General features: G+C 44.5%; 4 protein-coding genes across 4 annotated transcripts; 2 read left to right on the top strand and 2 right to left on the bottom strand.

Moving 5' to 3' along the window:
- Positions 1 to 113: 113 nt before the first annotated feature.
- On the bottom strand, positions 114 to 8,519 carry GGI43DRAFT_428252 (type I polyketide synthase; the record flags this gene model as incomplete). Its single annotated transcript, XM_083208935.1, has 8 exons — positions 8,336 to 8,519; positions 8,137 to 8,281; positions 6,489 to 8,078; positions 5,252 to 6,416; positions 4,533 to 5,122; positions 3,301 to 4,470; positions 1,011 to 3,157; positions 114 to 953 (listed from the first exon to the last, which is right to left on the bottom strand). The coding sequence occupies exons 1-8, from the start codon at positions 8,504 to 8,506 to the stop codon at positions 114 to 116; spliced, it is 7,818 nt and encodes a 2,605-aa protein (XP_083059464.1). The 5' UTR covers positions 8,507 to 8,519.
- A 1,791-nt stretch (positions 8,520 to 10,310) lies between these two features.
- On the top strand, positions 10,311 to 13,492 carry GGI43DRAFT_428248 (glycoside hydrolase family 65 protein; the record flags this gene model as incomplete). The annotated part of the gene is made up of 4 exons (XM_083208934.1): positions 10,311 to 10,533; positions 10,604 to 11,973; positions 12,045 to 12,335; positions 12,395 to 13,492. 4 exons carry the CDS (start codon positions 10,311 to 10,313, stop codon positions 13,475 to 13,477), a joined length of 2,967 nt encoding a protein of 988 aa, XP_083059463.1. The 3' UTR covers positions 13,478 to 13,492.
- GGI43DRAFT_78461 (serine hydrolase FSH) lies at positions 13,493 to 14,887 on the bottom strand. Its single transcript, XM_083210303.1, has 3 exons — positions 14,449 to 14,887; positions 14,283 to 14,370; positions 13,493 to 14,223 (listed from the first exon to the last, which is right to left on the bottom strand). The coding sequence occupies exons 1-3, from the start codon at positions 14,488 to 14,490 to the stop codon at positions 13,508 to 13,510; spliced, it is 846 nt and encodes a 281-aa protein (XP_083059462.1). The 5' UTR covers positions 14,491 to 14,887; the 3' UTR covers positions 13,493 to 13,507.
- Positions 14,888 to 14,893: 6 nt separating this feature from the next.
- Positions 14,894 to 16,604, top strand: GGI43DRAFT_428246 (cytochrome P450; the record flags this gene model as incomplete). The annotated part of the gene is made up of 3 exons (XM_083208933.1): positions 14,894 to 15,248; positions 15,328 to 16,392; positions 16,447 to 16,604. The coding sequence occupies exons 1-3, from the start codon at positions 14,960 to 14,962 to the stop codon at positions 16,602 to 16,604; spliced, it is 1,512 nt and encodes a 503-aa protein (XP_083059461.1). The 5' UTR covers positions 14,894 to 14,959.
- Positions 16,605 to 16,635: the final 31 nt, after the last annotated feature.

Raw genomic sequence — 16,635 nt, 5'->3', positions numbered from 1 at the left:
TAGGTACAAAGTTTGCTGGAGGCCCCATTAAGATGTTTAAATGGCAAAAGAAGTAGCTGTTGTCATTTTGTGTAACTATACTAAACTAATATATCTTTAGGTATATGCGAAAGCTAGCTGCTGCTTGCAAACTGAACCAGCTTGCTCAAGCCTGCGGCCTTTTCGCTAATAGTGAGAATGCTACCTGTCCCCATGATATCCAACATAGGCATGTCTACTTTTAGGGTCTTGGCCAGCCAAGTCCTAAACTCGGTGGCGACTAAAGAATCGACTCCATTGGAGCTAATCGATTTACCTGGGTCAATATCATCAGCCGCCATTGAGAGAAGCTTGGAAAGCTTCAATCGGATCCCGTTGGAGACAATGGTAGTAGCTTCTTCAACCGTTGTCGCTGCAGCCAGTTGAATGGGGACCAAAAGAATAGGATCGTCCTCAGTAGAATCACTATTGGCCACCGTTTCGCTTTGGAGGTGCCTAAATAGAGGGAAATTGAGATAGCTAGGCACAGGCATGCGACGCTGCTTATACAGCGCAGCATTGGTCAAACCAGACACCGCTTGGCTCGCTGCAGGATTTCTGTTATCAAGATGATACTCAAATATCAAATGGATCTCGTCTTCGCGAAGGGATTCAAGAACTGATGTGATATTCGTGATGGCTTTGAGGCGACTCTTGTTCTCAGCCACATAACCAACGGAGAGAATGCTTCCCAGGTCGACACTAGTTGCGGGAAGACCCAGGGCGTGTCTGTGTACAGCTAAAGCATCTTGATAAGTATTACCGGCGGCATAATTGGCTTGGCTACGGTTGCCCACAATTCCTGTAGTAGAAGAGAGAAGAAGGAAGAAATCCATGCTAGTAGGCAATAATTTATGAAGATTCCATGAACCCTGAACTTTTGGCTTCAATGCAGCATCAAAGTTCTCGTAAGCCATATTTTCAAACATTGAGTCCTATGTGATCGTATTAGTAAAAGCATGTCAACTTGTAAGAAAACAATCTGTTATTACCTTGAGTACCATAGATCCTTGTACACATCCCTTAATTGGAGGAAGCTTAGCCTTGCATGCGTCAACAACGGCTGATAGCGCAGATTCATCGCTAACATCGCAAGCGAAGACATGGATATTGCAGCCAGTCGCCTCTAATTCTTTTACAAGCTCTTGCGCAGACTCACTTGCTGCGCCTGATCTTGACATAAATATCAGATGCTTTGCTCCGCGCGATACCATCCAACGTGCTATGCTTCTTCCCAAGCCTCCGAGACCTCCGGCCAAGACGTATGATGAATTCTGATCAAATTGTAACGGCGAAGGCTTCTCAGGCATGATGGGAACAATATCGGTTGGGTTAGGCTTGAAAACAGTCTTCCCCATGCTTTTACCGGACTGTAGAGATCGGAAAGCTTCTTCAATCTGCGTGTAGTCCATAACCCTGGTGGGTTTCGCCACTCTTACTTTGCCATCGGCGAAGAGTCGCACTGTCTCAGTGATAAGCTGCCCAAGCTTTTTAGGCTTGTAGTTCATGATCGTTGTTAAATCGACACTGGCCATTACTGTTTGGCGCAGCAATGGGCTAAGATCGATTCTTCCGTTTGATTGAGCGTCCTTTTTGCCAATCTCAATGAATCGTCCGAATGGTGCCAAGACATCCCAGGAAGCACGCAAAGCATCACCAGATAGCGAATTAAGAACAACATCTATGCCGCGATTATTCGTCATGCGCATAACTCCCTTCACAAACGATAGGTCACGACTTGAGAAGATGTGATCTTTCTTTACACCGTATTCGTTGATGAGAAGATCTCGCTTTTCAGGAGTAGACACTGTCGCAAAAATCTCCGCTCCAACTAGGTTTGCTAGCTGAATGGCGGCTTGTCCAACACCACCAGCCGCAGCATGAATAAGAACAGACTCTCCTTCAGATAAGCGAGCAATGTCATAGAGTCCATGAATTGCTGTAGAGTACACACATGGGAGACTAGCAGCGTCTTCGAAGCTCACGGAGTCTGGGAGTTTAACCACAGCATCTGCAACTTGTCTTCCGAACGTCTTGAGACATCCGCCATCAACAAGTCCGTTCATGTAAACTACTCTGTCTCCTACTTGGACGTTAGTGACTTTAGACCCAATACGAGACACATAGCCTGCTGCTTCGTTTCCAAGACAGGCTGCGACGTGCTCGCCCATGGCAATTAATACATCTCGGAAATTGAGTCCGACAGCGTGGATTTCCACCTCCACTTCGTTTTCAGAAAGCGGGCGGGCCCAAACTGGATCTGTAGCAAAGTGTAGAGCGCTTAAGGATCCCGGTGAAGAAGTATCCAGCATAATTGGTCGGCCAGCTTCTCCAAGAGGCGTTTGTTTAGGGTCCGCCTCAGCAAAGTTGGAATGAATGAAGCTATTGACACTCTGAGCATCAATGAGCCGATTTGTGAGCAAGTGACTAGCTTTCAAAAAGTATTCAGCGTTCTTGCTTTCATCATCTATGCTGTCCACATATTGATGCTTGAATACGGAAAGAATTGATTCGAGAAGTTGATCATCTTCGGGTCGAGGCTCTGCTACCGCTAAAGTGACCAGATTCGGAGCGTCGAGGTCACGCTCCCATCTCACCGTTCTGATGAGGCCTGTAGTCATATACTGAGAAGGATCCTTCTCAAAATCTCCCGAAACCCAAAGAACGCCGTCGCTTGTGGCAATAATATGGTTCAAGGCGTCATATCGCTCTTCTGTAAGCTGAGAAAGAATAGGGCTTTCTAGGTCGATGAGTGAAATGCATGTATCATATATGAGTTCAACGTCTGACAAATCTGTAAGACTGACGATTGAACAATTCTTATACCCGAAGTCCTTGATAATCTTAGCCTGCAAAGCAGATGCCAAGTTCTGGGTCGCCGCTGAAGAGATAATATGAATCTTCCTATTGGCATCTTGCAGCCCAATATCCTCGTTATTTTCAGCAACCATAATGCTTTGTCCACGAATATCGGCAACTTCGCGGTCTTCGAGAACGGTCGCTATGCCTGTAAAGCCTGCTTTACGGAGCACGTAATCCCATTCAGTCTCAGATATAGACGGACACCATTTGCGGTTTGGCTCTATGCTCAGCCACCAACCCTTTAATTGACCAAAGGAAAGCGGAAGCCAAAGAAGATCTAAATAAAAAATAAAGATGTTAGACAAGATCTATGGAAATGGGGCATAAGGAGCTCAAATAGATTGCAGGGTACAAATATCCTTTCGGATGTACTTATACCACGCATGATGTTTGAGCGTAAAGATGTTAATGTACACATACCTTGCCGAATGCCTTCGTGCATCACTAGTTTACCACCTGGCTTTAGTAACGACCGTAAGTTTGATAAGACTTTCTCGAGATCAGCAGTAGCATGGATGACATTTCCGGCAAAGATGTAATCGTATGTGCCTTTTTCGAACCCTTGTTCAATAGCGTCAGATTCAATGTTGAAAGTTCGGAATTCCATAAGGTTTCTCCATCTCTTGAACTTGTCTTTAGCCTTCTCAAAGAATGCTGATGATACGTCAGTATAAGTGTACTTCGCAATAGCTGAGTCATTGAGCAGTCTTTCTTCGTTAGCTGCAGATGGGCCCAAAGCCTCCAATACTGGGGCAGAGAGTGAACCAGTTCCAGCTCCAATTTCCATAATATTGAGATTAACGTTGTTATGATGGACAATTTCAAGATATGCTGCCAAAAGATTAGGCAAGTTTCCGGATTCAACCATGTTCCTGTACAGTTCATCCAGAATATTGTCTTGGCCGAACATCAGTTGCAGAGGATCGACTTCTTTCCTCAAAACAGGCGCCAAATTTCTCCCCATTCTATTCAAGAGTCTGCCATCTGCACTATTCATAATGTCGTCAAATAGACTTTCTCTCAACGGCTCATTGTCCATATATTGCTTCCATTCGTCGAAGTCAAGATGAGGCAACAAATTTTGGTGTAAGTCGTCTCGAACTTTAACACACCACTCGTAATAATTCTTGAAATGACCTTCATAATTACTGACTGGATAGTCTTTCAAGTCTTTCAAAGCCAGAGTGACGAATAGAATTGATGCTAGTTGCAGCTTTCTGATATTTTGTCGATATTCCTCGTTCTCCCGATCGGAAGCAAGCGCTGCCTTGAGCTTGGGTTGTTTAACCAAGTTGAGATCAGGCATCCACTTTACAACGTGGCACATCTTCTTTGCCTCGGCTGCAGATATTTCTGATCCCAGAGATTTACCTGACCAGCCCCTGACGGCAATTCTCTCTTCATTCGTCTTCTCATCCCAAATTGTGATGTCACTGTGGAATTTTTGAAATCCAGTTAACTTTGAGACTCCAAATCCTCTAAATTTGTGACCGGCAGTGCTTTCTATCTTGGCAGAGACACGGACTTCTTTGATGAAGGTTGGAACCATAGGAGACTCCAATGTAGTTTTGTCAGTGACATCAAGAACACCTACACAAAGAATGTGATTAGTAATGCTTCAATAGAAGAAAGCAATCAATTCGTTGACTTACCAGCTATAAAGAGATGCATCATGGAATCCATTGTAGATGGATGAATCATATGAGGGTGAACGAAATTCTTGGGCATAATTTTGGCGACGTCGGGAACAGTGATAAATGAAGACACTTCGCCTTGGCCCTTATTGACAACAACTTCAGACAAGTTTTGAAACAGAGGCCCAAAGTGTAGTCCAATAGTATCCAGGTTATCATAGTTAATGCTTGTAGGTGTGGTGCATCGTGAAATGCTGTCCTGAAGCATCTTCTTGGAGGCCTGGACTTCTGAAGCTTCTTCAAGTCCCTCATCGATTGGGCCAGGCAAGACTTCATATTGCGTTTGGATATAGCCTGTGCAATGCTCTACCCAGTCATCTGCTATGCTGTTATAGCTTGTGACAGTAAACTTTCTCCACGATTTCGATTTCTCGAGACTGGATTCGTCCATGCCGACCATTGAAAATTTGACTTCGACTCCTTCTTTATTGTCGGGAATAATAAGGGCGCTTTTGATTGAAATGTCTTTGAGGTGAAACCCGAGTAGCTTCAGATCCGGTGATGCAATTTGTTTCGAGGCTTCAATAGCCATAATGATATACCCCACGCTGTGAAAAATTTAGCTTTTACCTTTCATTTCAAATAAGTATCCGAACAAAATATCTTACCCAGGGTAGACAATACTGCCAGTGACCTATGTTCTGTTAGAATTTTTTAACTTTTTATGCGTAACAAACGGTCGTTGACTTACCACATGGTCTCTCAACCAAGGCTGTTCAGAGATTCGTACAAAGTTGCGCCAAACTGGTTCTTCTGGATTCCAATCGGGAACAGGAGCTCCGAATAGATCATGGCGTGGATATTTTCGAAAGCGGTAGTTGCGACTCAGCCGACTCTCATACCATGTGTTTTGACTATGGTTAAAAGCATAAGGAGGCAAATTGACGAGCATTGTTGGCGACTGCTCGTTTGAATGAGATGGTGATGCCTGATTCACAACGCTAAGATCAACCACGCTGCCACGTGCGAACAAGTTTCCAACGGATGTCAGAAGAGTCTCAGTACCCGGAGTGTTGCGATTTAGAACTGCGTGATATCCAATGAGCTGATTATCATTGAAATGGCTAGTGAGAGTTTCCTTGATGGCGCTACGGAGAGCTGAATGAGGACCAACTTCGACGATTTCTTGGATTGCACTATTGCTAGAGTTGACTCTCATCGAACTTTTGGAAGAGCTCTCTGAAGACATCTTAAGCAATGCATCTGTGAAGCGTACAGGTGAAATCAGGTTGTCAACCCAATATTGTGAGGTTAGATCACCCTCGATACGGTTGCCTGTGACACTTGAATACATGTCTGCTGGGAACTGGATATCTGATGGCTTTTCAATATCTCCTAGCAGTTGCAAATATTCATCTGCTACATCTTTCATATGCGATGAATGATACGCAGTCTTAACTTTAAGTTTCCTGGCAAAAACCTCCTTTTCTTCAAGGATCCTTTTCAGCTCGTCAATCTTTATAGTATCTCCGGATACAGTATGGTTTTTGGGGCTATTGTAACAAGCTACAGTCAATTCACCAGACAGTTGAGAATTGACCTTTTGGAGGTACTCATCCAAGCTTGCAGCTGGTAAACCGACTGCAAGCATTGCTCCACTGCTTGAAACTCGGGCAGAGACGTAACCTCGGTAATACGCAACTTTCCAAGCTGTTCGCCTGGAAATTTTCCCTGAACAGTACGCAGCTGCAATCTCACCGGATGAATGACCGACAACACGTGTAGGCCGCAAGTTCCAAGAAGATAGTAAGTCAACAAGAGCAACTTGAATTGCAGTGCAGGACGGGTGAGCCAATTGTGGTTTGTCGATTTGAGAATCAGCTTGATCTTTGAGAAGTTCCTCTGCGTTACGTGTTTAGTGATATAATCATATTATCTTAGGGACGTGTTCACAGTAGTAGATCAACGACGTACCATATAGAGACCAGGGGCTTCCCAGCTCCTGCATATAACGAGAAGCGCTTTCTAAGCTTTCCTTAAAAATAGAAAAGGCTAACAGCTCACGTCCCATAGCGTACCACTGAGCTCCTTGGCCAGTAAATACAAAACCAATGTTAGGAACTCCCCTGGTCCGGACTGGCTTCAGAAGAGATGAATCTGTGGCTAGCTTCTGAGCTAGATCATCCAAACTCTTTGAAAGGTAGTAGGACCGCCACTGAAATGCAGTGCGCTTGGCTGCCAAGGTATATGCTAGGTCATTCAAGTAATTCTTTGCATTGCTGGAAGGATCAGAGGGCAGATCTTTGAGGTAATCCGCCAAGGCATTAGCATTTCTTTGGACACCTTGCTCATCAAACGACGAGAAAGCAAAAACCAATGGAGGACGAGCTGTTGTAGAATCACCATTGGTGTGGGTATGTCCGTTGGTTTGAGCATGTCCATTCGTTTCAACGTGACCGTTGGTTTGAGCGTGGCCGTTGGTATTAGTATGGCCATTCGTTGCGTTTTCGCTTTCGCCATTAGTATGGCCGTTGTGAGCGGTATTCGGATAAGGCAAAGTTTTGTGAAATCCAGACAGTTTTTGTTGTTCTAAGTAATGAAGAGCATCAACAAGAACAACGTGGCCATTTGTACCAGAGAAGCCGAAAGAATTTATCGACAGCTGCCTCATACCCGGTGCGGGCCATGGTGTAGGCTGCAGTGGCAGCCTGATTTTCCATTTGTCAATAGGAATCTTTGGGTTTGCCTTCTCAAAATTTGCGTTCGGAGGAATCATTCCTGATTCTAAGATCATCACAGATTTGATGATACCAGCCAGGCCTGAAGCTCCTTCTGTGTGCCCAATGGCCGATTTGACAGCTCCTACTATTAACGGCGACTCTCTATCAGCAGTGGCGAAGGTGTTTGCAATGGCTCGTGCTTCTATCGGATCTCCGGCTGCGGTTCCTGTAGCATGAGCTTCAACATAGGCAGTTTTTCCTATGTCTAACCCTCCCCGTTTGTACACCTCACGTATCATTTGCTCTTGTGCAGGCCCGCTGGGTAGTGTGATACCGGGTGTTCGTCCATCTTGATTCAGGCCGCTTGCTAAGCAAACCGCTCTGATAGTGTCTCCATCTCTGAGAGCCGTAGAAAGGCGTTTTAGGATAATTGTTCCAACGCCCTCTCCTCTGGAGTATCCACTGGCACGATGATCGAAGCTATAAGACTTGCCATCGCCAGCGAGGAATCCGTGGTGGTCCATGCCAAACCAATCTGTGGGATAGGTGAATACATTAACACCGCAGATGACGGACATTTCAGACTCGTTATTTCTTAAGCTTTGAGCTCCCAAATGGAAAGCAACCATAGAACTAGAGCATGCTGTATCAACAGTAAGACTTGGGCCTTTGAAGTCGAAGAACCAGCTGACACGGCCGGAAATGATAGAATTACTGGTCCCCATGGGCTTATATTTTAGTTTAATCTCTGGATCGCTGTTCAACAGCTGGAGATAGTCATGATTAAAACCACTACTGAATACTGAAGTATTCGACCCTACCGCTCGATCCAATGGAATGCCAGCTGTGACTAAATGAGTGACCAAGTACAGAATGAGTGTTATAGGAAAGGTAGTACATACCATTCTCTAGAGCTTGGTAGACATTCTCCATAATCAGACGCTGCTGAGGATCTAGAGACATCACCTCGCCTTTGGGAATTGAAAAGAACTGATTATCAAATTCTGAAGGATCACCCTTCATGAAGTGACCGCCTTTCACGTGAAACTATTCATCCTGTCAGTATACATGTAAGAACAAACACTCATAAAAGACACTAACTGTTCCTCCATGTTCAACATCTGGGTGGTAATGCCCGTCCATATCAAATCTATTCTTTGGAAATGGGGTCATGGCAGATCGGCCAGTCATGAGCATCTTCCAAAAGTTCTCGTTGTTGTCCCCCTCCTGGGGGAACCGAGAGGCCATACCGATAATGGCGAGAGGCTCCATCGCAGCGATGTCAACCTTGACAATACAAATTTGAAAAGAAAAGGAAGAGATACAGCTCTTCTCAACGAGTATGAAGGATATACTTGGAGGGCCTTTATAAGTTATTCATCACAGGCGAATGAATATGCGACTTGAGTAGCGTGCTTGAAAACACTGATTAATACAAATGAGGCTATGCTAACAATATGAGAGTGATTTGTTCTATAAGCAAGAATGGAATAGTGTATATGCGGATATCTTTAACCGGCGGCGACAGGATAATCGATCATCGTGCTAACACGATTCTGGAGTATGCTGGGGTAGCCCTGCGCTGTGGGTGTATATTTGGGTAGCTCTATAATAGTATTGGCGCAAAACTAGACTACAATTCTGTAATGGCAAGTCTCCGCAAACACCTGTCCCACATTTGGTCATTCGTCATTCGTATAACCCTCTTTCTTTCAGTCTCCGTGTATCATTGCCCGGCTTCCTGCGAATATAGGCTAGCTCTGCTGTACTGTTTGTATGGAGCTTGTGCAAGCATCAAAATGTGATACCAAGCTGGACTGCGTGCTACTTAGTAGTCAAAAGTATGCGAATACCCTACCTTTTTTACTATTATAATTTTAATATCGTGACTTTAACTAACTAACTTTTTCTTAACAAAATGAAATAAAATGATTAAATTTCTATATAAAGATACCTATGTATAATCGGAAAAAGGAGGGTTGTATTTACGATTTTGGTGTGCGGCGCATTTATGGTGGGGCGTTTCATACATTGTACAGTACCCCCCTTGAATGTTGCTTAGCGGATGACTTTGGAAGCCAAACGAACCAATCACCTGTACGAAAACCAAAAAGTTGTACTTGTTAGGCGCTAAGACGACCTAAATCTGGGGAAAATCTCTGCGTACGGCATCATAACTAAGAACTTTATATGCACACTAACTCGTATCTTCAAAGTCTTGCAATAATGGAACTTTTTTTTATTTCATCTACTAGTTATCTTAGTCTATGTCTTTCTTAGATATAGTTGCTAGATAATACGAAATCTTTTGTTTATCATGTCGTTTTTAAAATAAGTTGTTCGCTGATTGATGGAATGACTTGCAGGGATTCTGCCATTTCGGCCCGTTCCTCATAGTTGCCAACGCCGGCGTAAGCTGACGACAATAGTGCGGATGCAAGATCGTAGGCAAGTAATTTTGATTCCGCACTTCATTTCCTTGTTTCACCACATGCGTAATCACCATATTTAGGATAACTACACAAGACCTCGAAATCTAACTCAACCATGAGTTTGAGTCCCCGGCGGGAATCCGTCGGCCCGTTAGTCAAGGATGGGGAAGCACTTAGCAGCTACGTATTATAGCGCTTATTCTGTGCAGCGTTGTTTCGAGCCAACTGCTCGAATCGGTCACATCCCGACGGCAATCGGGGTCTATTACGAGAACTTTTTATTATTATTTATACCTTTTTTTTTATCTTCATTTGCGCGTTTACTTAGCTTTCGTACTAGTTATCGGTCTGGAACACTAATACGAGATTGACACCAGTTGGTATCCAGCAGAAATAGGAGCTCCTGAATGACTGGCATAGATAAATCTGTTGTAGACGTACGATCGCAGCACTGATTGTCCCCGTTATTTCTGTTCTGGTACTAAGTTGTATGTGTATATTAATCTTGTTAACTTTCTCGTAGCGAGCCGCAAAAAGTTCATGCCGATGACGGGGGGATCCTGTAATCTCTCCGAGAGAAATAAAGGGCTTACTTATGTACTCCGCATGTTCTCAAGATCAAGCTTAACCTCCATGCCGTAATCATGAAAAAGTCCTTCGTTTTAGTAGCATTAGCTATTGGCGTCTGGGGACGTCCTGGTTCTACAGATTCTGACCCTTGGATCCTTTCTACAAAGCAGTTCATTGCAAATCGTTATCAAAACTCACCCTACGTGGCGAATGGATATTTTGGCCAGCGGCTACCGGCTGAAGGTGTTGGATACTGGATATATCAAAATAATTCCACCGGTGGCTATATGTTAAATTGTTTGTATAGCGTGATTTCTTTGAGTTTGCATCCTGTGGAACAATGCTAATCAGTCTTGTGATCATATAGCGTGGCCGCTGGATCAACCAAGAGCCACATTTGGAACCATTTCTGGATTCTGGGATGTTCAGCAAAATATCACGCACACCCTCGTTCCTGATAATCTGAAACGGGGAGGAGAGTCTGTTATCAGCGGTATTCCGGATTGGACTGGTCTTACGGTTACAACACAGGACGGCCAGACTTATGAACCCGGAGTCGATCCTTCTACTATTACGTCGTTTCACCAGTCATTTTCAGTCCAAAATGGAATTGTGCAGACCAACATTACGTGGAATCCGTTAGGACATAGCACTACCTATCAGCTGAACTACACCGTTCTTGCGCACCGAGCACGGCTCAACTTGGGGATCGTTCGTTTAGATCTCTCAGTCAGCCAGGATACGAAGCTAAAGATAACCGATATTTTAGATGGGGCGGGCGCTGTACGGGCCGATTTTCATGACAAATTGTTCGACAAAGACGCTACGATTTGGACGAGCGTGAAGCCATCGGGAATCGACTATTGCAAAGCATATGTTGTCTCCACAGTCAAATTCGAAAGTGCGAATGCTAATTCTATAAACGTGGATAACCTGCGGCGCGGATCTAGTACGAGGCACAACGGTGAGGGGTATCCTTGGGTCTCCACAAACTCTAGCACCGTAGCGAGCACTTGGGACTGGGATCTGACGCGGGGGGACACCTTGACCGTGTACAAATTTGTAGGCATTGGTTCCACAGCAGCTTTTCCGGTTGACACGCTGGCACTTACGAAGAACGTGGCGATCTCGGCAAGATCTGCTGAGTGGCATGATCTAATATCCGAGCATACAGAGAAATGGGACGCGGTCTGGAACGATGGGGACATCTTGATTAGAGGCAACGAAGACTTGCAAATCCGCACGCGAGCATCGCTATTCCACATTCTCGCCGGCCTTCTCCCCGAAGACTCTGGATTCGCCAATTCAATTTCCGTCAGCGGTCTCTCAAGCGATTCTTACGCTGGATTAGTATTCTGGGATGCGGATACATGGGTATATCCTTCGATACTCTCTCTCTACCCACAGTATGCAGCAAGCATCAATAATTACCGCGCGCTTCATCTAGATCAAGCTGTTAAAAATGCCCAGTATTATAACTTTTCCGGGGCGCTATATCCGTGGACCAGTGGCCGATTTGGCAACTGTACGGGCACCGGGGTATGCAAGGGCTATCAGTACCATATCAACTCTGATATCGCATTAGCTCATTGGCAGTACTTTCAGCAAACAAATGACCTGAACTGGCTTGCTAAACAAGGATGGCCCGTCATAAAAAAGGTTGCTGATATGTTTGCTGCTTATGTATTTCACAATACTTCTACTGGAAAATATGAAACCATTCAATTGGGAGAGCCGGTATGTTATCATTTTGAGAGTAATCAATTATTTACCAGATATTGATACTGACTGAGCAATTTGCTTTACAGGATGAGTTTGCCTATAATATTAACAATGGCGCATTCACCGGGGTATCCATCAAGCAGCTACTTGGTAACTGGGCGCCATCAGCTGCCAGCCGCTTAAATATACAAGTCCCTCAAAATTGGTCTCATATTGCAGAAAACATGTACATTCCGTATGATGAGAAAAAAAAAATTATTATCGAGTTTTCTGGGATGGATGGCACGTGGCGGGTCAAACAAGCCAGCGTGGGCTTAATCAACTACCCGCTGCAATTTCAGCTGAGTGATGCACAAGCGCGAAATGACGTTGCATATGTAGGTGCCCCTACTCTTATTTTTATATTATTCAAGAGGAAATTAACCTGTGATATCAGTATTCTTCAGTTAATACAGCAGATGGCCCAGCGATGACATGGTCCATCTATGCGATCTCTGAAGCTCAGCTGCAACAGAAGGGATGTGCCTCGTATACCTTCATGCAGCGCTCATCGGAGTCATATATTCGCCAACCCTTCTATCAATTCAGCGAGACAATGCTGGATTCAGAGCCCGAAGGAGTTCATAACCCCGCCTTTATCTTCGGACTTAACCCAGCGTTTCCCTTTCTTACTGGGGCTGGCGGCTACTTACAATACTTTACTCATGGCCTTACGGGCATGCGCTCAAATGCAGAGGCATTTTATCTTGACCCAGTTCTACCACCCCAACTTCCAGGCGGAATCCAAATAAAGGGAATGAAATGGCAGAACGCATCATTCGATGTGACGATTGAGATGGAAACTACTACAATTACTCGACGCAACACATCCTCAAACGCGGAAAAATATGTAAACTTGCGCATACTTAGTGGAAATCCAGATGTGAAAGCATATCGAATGGCTATAGGGGAGTCGATTGTCGTTCCAACAAGACGACCTGATATCAGCTATGCAAAAGAGGATCTAGCCTTGTGCCGGCCAGTTGCCTCTGATTCCGACTGGTCCGCTGGAAATTATCCGTATGCAATAGTTGACGGAGCGAATTCGACCGTGTGGCAACCAGCTAGCCCCCAAACGGCATCAGTTACTGTTGAGTTGCAAGGCAATAAGCCACGCGATGTTTCAAAAATTATCCTCAACTGGGGCGGTGTGCCACCTTCTAGTTTTAGGCTACTTGGGAGCAACGAGGCAACAAAGGATTTTCAAGAGCTGCACCCCACGCAGAAGGTGGAGATATCAGCACCATACGATCCCCAGGAAGCACGAGCCATTCAAATACGGGGAGGGAATATCACCGTAGTGGAGCTTCGTAAACTAGCACAAGTTCGATTCTTGAGACTGTCAATTGAGGGATCTTATGTCGCAGATGGCCTCGGAGCGACGGTGGCCGAGATGCAAGTTGTTGGCATCGAAGACCCAAGCAGCTATTGTGGAAAGAATATGGGAAATGAATTTTCATTTGGTATTGATAGACTATAAAGCTGACTTGTTGCTTGTTTAAGTATATAGTTATGCTGATTCCACCAACTCGACAATCATATCTGCAATCTTTCGGATCTCCTCTAGCCCTCTGGGGAAATCATGTCCAAATGGATGATGGTATTCTCGAACCAAGTCTGGATTGCATAAATTCAACAAGTTAAGCCCCAGATTAGCATCATCTTCGAGTACGCTCCTAACGTGAAGTGTTGGGATGTCAACAAGCGGGCCATCTAGTGCACCCTCGTATCTCGTTAGACCAAGTTTTCCATCAGTCAAAAAATATCTTCCATCGCTAAGCCTGCCTGTCTGAATGGACTTCATTTCTTCCTTTCTGGATTCAATAGCCTTTTCGGCTTCTTCTCTGCTATCCCCTTTGCGCACTCGCATGTTTGAGGGGCGAAAGAAGGTTGCTGCCAATTCCTTATCTATCGCCGCAGTGTCTACTGCTCCAGTCATTACCTTCTCTTCACTCAGTGTGAATGCCTTGATAGGAGTCCCACCGTTGACAAAGATTGCAAATCGAAACAGCGGTTCACTCGGATCTCTTTGGTTGTGCCGAATAATCGCTTGAGCTGCAAATGCAGCCCCTCCAGAGTAACCCAACACTCCATCGAATCCTCCTTCCTCCTCAATGAGTTCTAATAGATGTTCCTCTGCATTTTTAACAGATGATGGACTCAGAGGATTGTAGTATCCGTACTGAGGCAAACTTGAGAATTGGGTAGTGAACACAGACCAATTTCCTATATGGGTAAATGATAAGAACTTCATATGTGGCTTTAATTGGACAGTGATGACGTACCCTCTGTATGTAGCTCTGTTCCTTGAACGAAATCGAACGAATAATCATCCAAAATGCTTCTCAGAGAGGCAGTCTGGGCTTGAAAGATCTATAATAACCTCCATGATGTGAATTAGTTCAGTGTGCTGGCGAGAGTCTGTATGAGATATAATGAGCAAAAATTAACCTCATTATTGGAACCACGTCCATGCAAACATAGAATCTTCATTTTCGGAGAAAGGGTGGCCTATGGCGACGGATGGTATCAACGGAGGCTAATTGCTCTTTGCAAGGAGTTCCACATAAAGCAAGGCTAGAGTCGAAGGTGGTGGTGGGCTGATTTGTAGGTTCTCACTGACAAGCATTCTGCATTTTGTAGCCCTGCCCATGTATAGAAGTTACATAAATGACTCAACCGTGAAAAAACAGTTTTCTTGCCGAATATGGTTGCCCCCCAAATAGTGTATGGTTCTGTGGTATGTGTGTATATTTGTCTTACGCCGCGAGCTGCACCTGGCGAAACAATTGCTCTAAGTGGGATAGACTTGATTGAGCATTAGCGCTCATCAATCGACCGAGCATCCTTCCGATGAGACACAAGCACTCCGTCTATAAGTACTGTCTCATGACAGATTGGGAAGTAGGCTAAGTAGTGGTGGTAATATTGGTATCCATTATCTCAATATTTTGCTAACGTGATGGATCTCAGCAGAATCGCGTTGGCTTTGTATACTGGGGGCATATTCTACTGCCTCTACAAATTCATATCCTATAGAATTAGCAGCTCCAAAAAGCAGAGAGAGTTTTCGCAACAGCATGGATGCGAACCTATCCAGATCAAATACCCTCACAAGGATCCATTTTATGGAATTGATCTACTCATCAGTAACTTTAAGGCATTCACCAAGCATCGGTTTCTAGAAACAGTAACAAAACGACACGATGAAGTCGGGGAAACATACCAGCTCAACATGCTGGGGACAGTAGGTATGTCAAGTCTATAGCTATGTAAACTCGATATTTACTCTCGTATATATATTGGCTGAGACAAATATTATCAACACAGGCATTATGACACGGGATCATGAAATCATTAAAACGGTTCTATCTACCCGTTTCAAAGACTACAATTTGCAAGATGAGCGAAAAAAAGCACTTCATCCTCTAATGGGAGCTGGAATTTTTAGCTCAGATGGTGCTGCTTGGACCCATTCACGTGCTCTTCTTCGACCTCAATTCGCCCGTAAACAACTCATGGATTTGTCAATGCTAGAGACTCACGTTAAGCGCTTGATGGACGTCATCGTTGACGGGAAGGAGGTAGAGCTCCAAGAACTAATACTGCGTTTTACTATGGATATGGCCACCGACTTTCTATTAGGAGAGTCTACCAATAGCTTACTTCAGGAGCAGCACGACTATCACACTAAACTAAAGGGGTTTAAAGATTCAATTCAATACGCACAAGATCGAATAGCAACGCATATCGCGTTAGGGGGACTGGCTATTCTTAAACCAGACCCAAAGTTTCAGCATCATGTAAACGTCGTACACAAGTTTGTCGATGAACTTGTTCACGATGCCTTGCGTGGAAACAGCTCGGATTCCAAAGCACTCCCTTATGTTCTCTTGCGAGCCATAATTGAAGACACTCAAGATCCGATTCAAATTCGGAATGAAATTTTGAACATTCTTGTGGCCGGTAGAGATACCACTGCAAGCCTCATCGCCAATATTTTCTTCATGCTTTCGACGCGACCGCAATTGTGGTCAATGCTACGAAATGAAGTCGCGCAATTCCAGAATCAGCCACCAACATTTGACAACATTTCACAATGCAGATATATTCGCTATACTATTAATGAAAGCTTACGACTCTATCCCCCGGTTCCGGTCAACTCACGAGTTGCAATCTGTGACACAGTCCTTCCACGAGGGGGAGGCCTGGAGGGGAAATCCCCTCTATTTATCCCCAAGGGAACTCCGGTTGTTTATAATGTATTCGGTCTCCATCGCAAACAGGAAGTGTATGGCGCCGATGCTGAGGAATTTAATCCCTCGCGATGGAAGTCGCTCCGGTTATCGTGGGAGTTCGTCCCATTCAATGGTGGCCCTCGAATATGTATTGGCCGTGAGTAAATTATTCATAAATGCTCGACTTTTTAACTAACTTGTTTACTTTTAGAGCAATTTGCTATAATGGAGGCTAGCTATGTGCTTATTCGATTTCTTCAAGAATTTGAAAGTCTTGAGTCGAGGGATGCTCGACCATGGCAAGAAAATATTGCACTAACAACTAGCAGCTTGAATGGAGTGCGTGTATCGTTAAAGCGTTCAGGATAAGCTCCAGTTGTATATAACCCTGATTGTCTTT

The sequence above is a fragment of the Trichoderma evansii genome (assembly GCF_050947405.1).
Source record: "Trichoderma evansii strain SZMC 28006 chromosome Unknown GGI43scaffold_13, whole genome shotgun sequence".
Taxonomy (NCBI): domain Eukaryota; kingdom Fungi; phylum Ascomycota; class Sordariomycetes; order Hypocreales; family Hypocreaceae; genus Trichoderma; species Trichoderma evansii.
The sequence above is the reverse complement of the archived record's forward strand: the minus strand, read 5'-3'. Positions and strand labels throughout refer to the sequence as shown.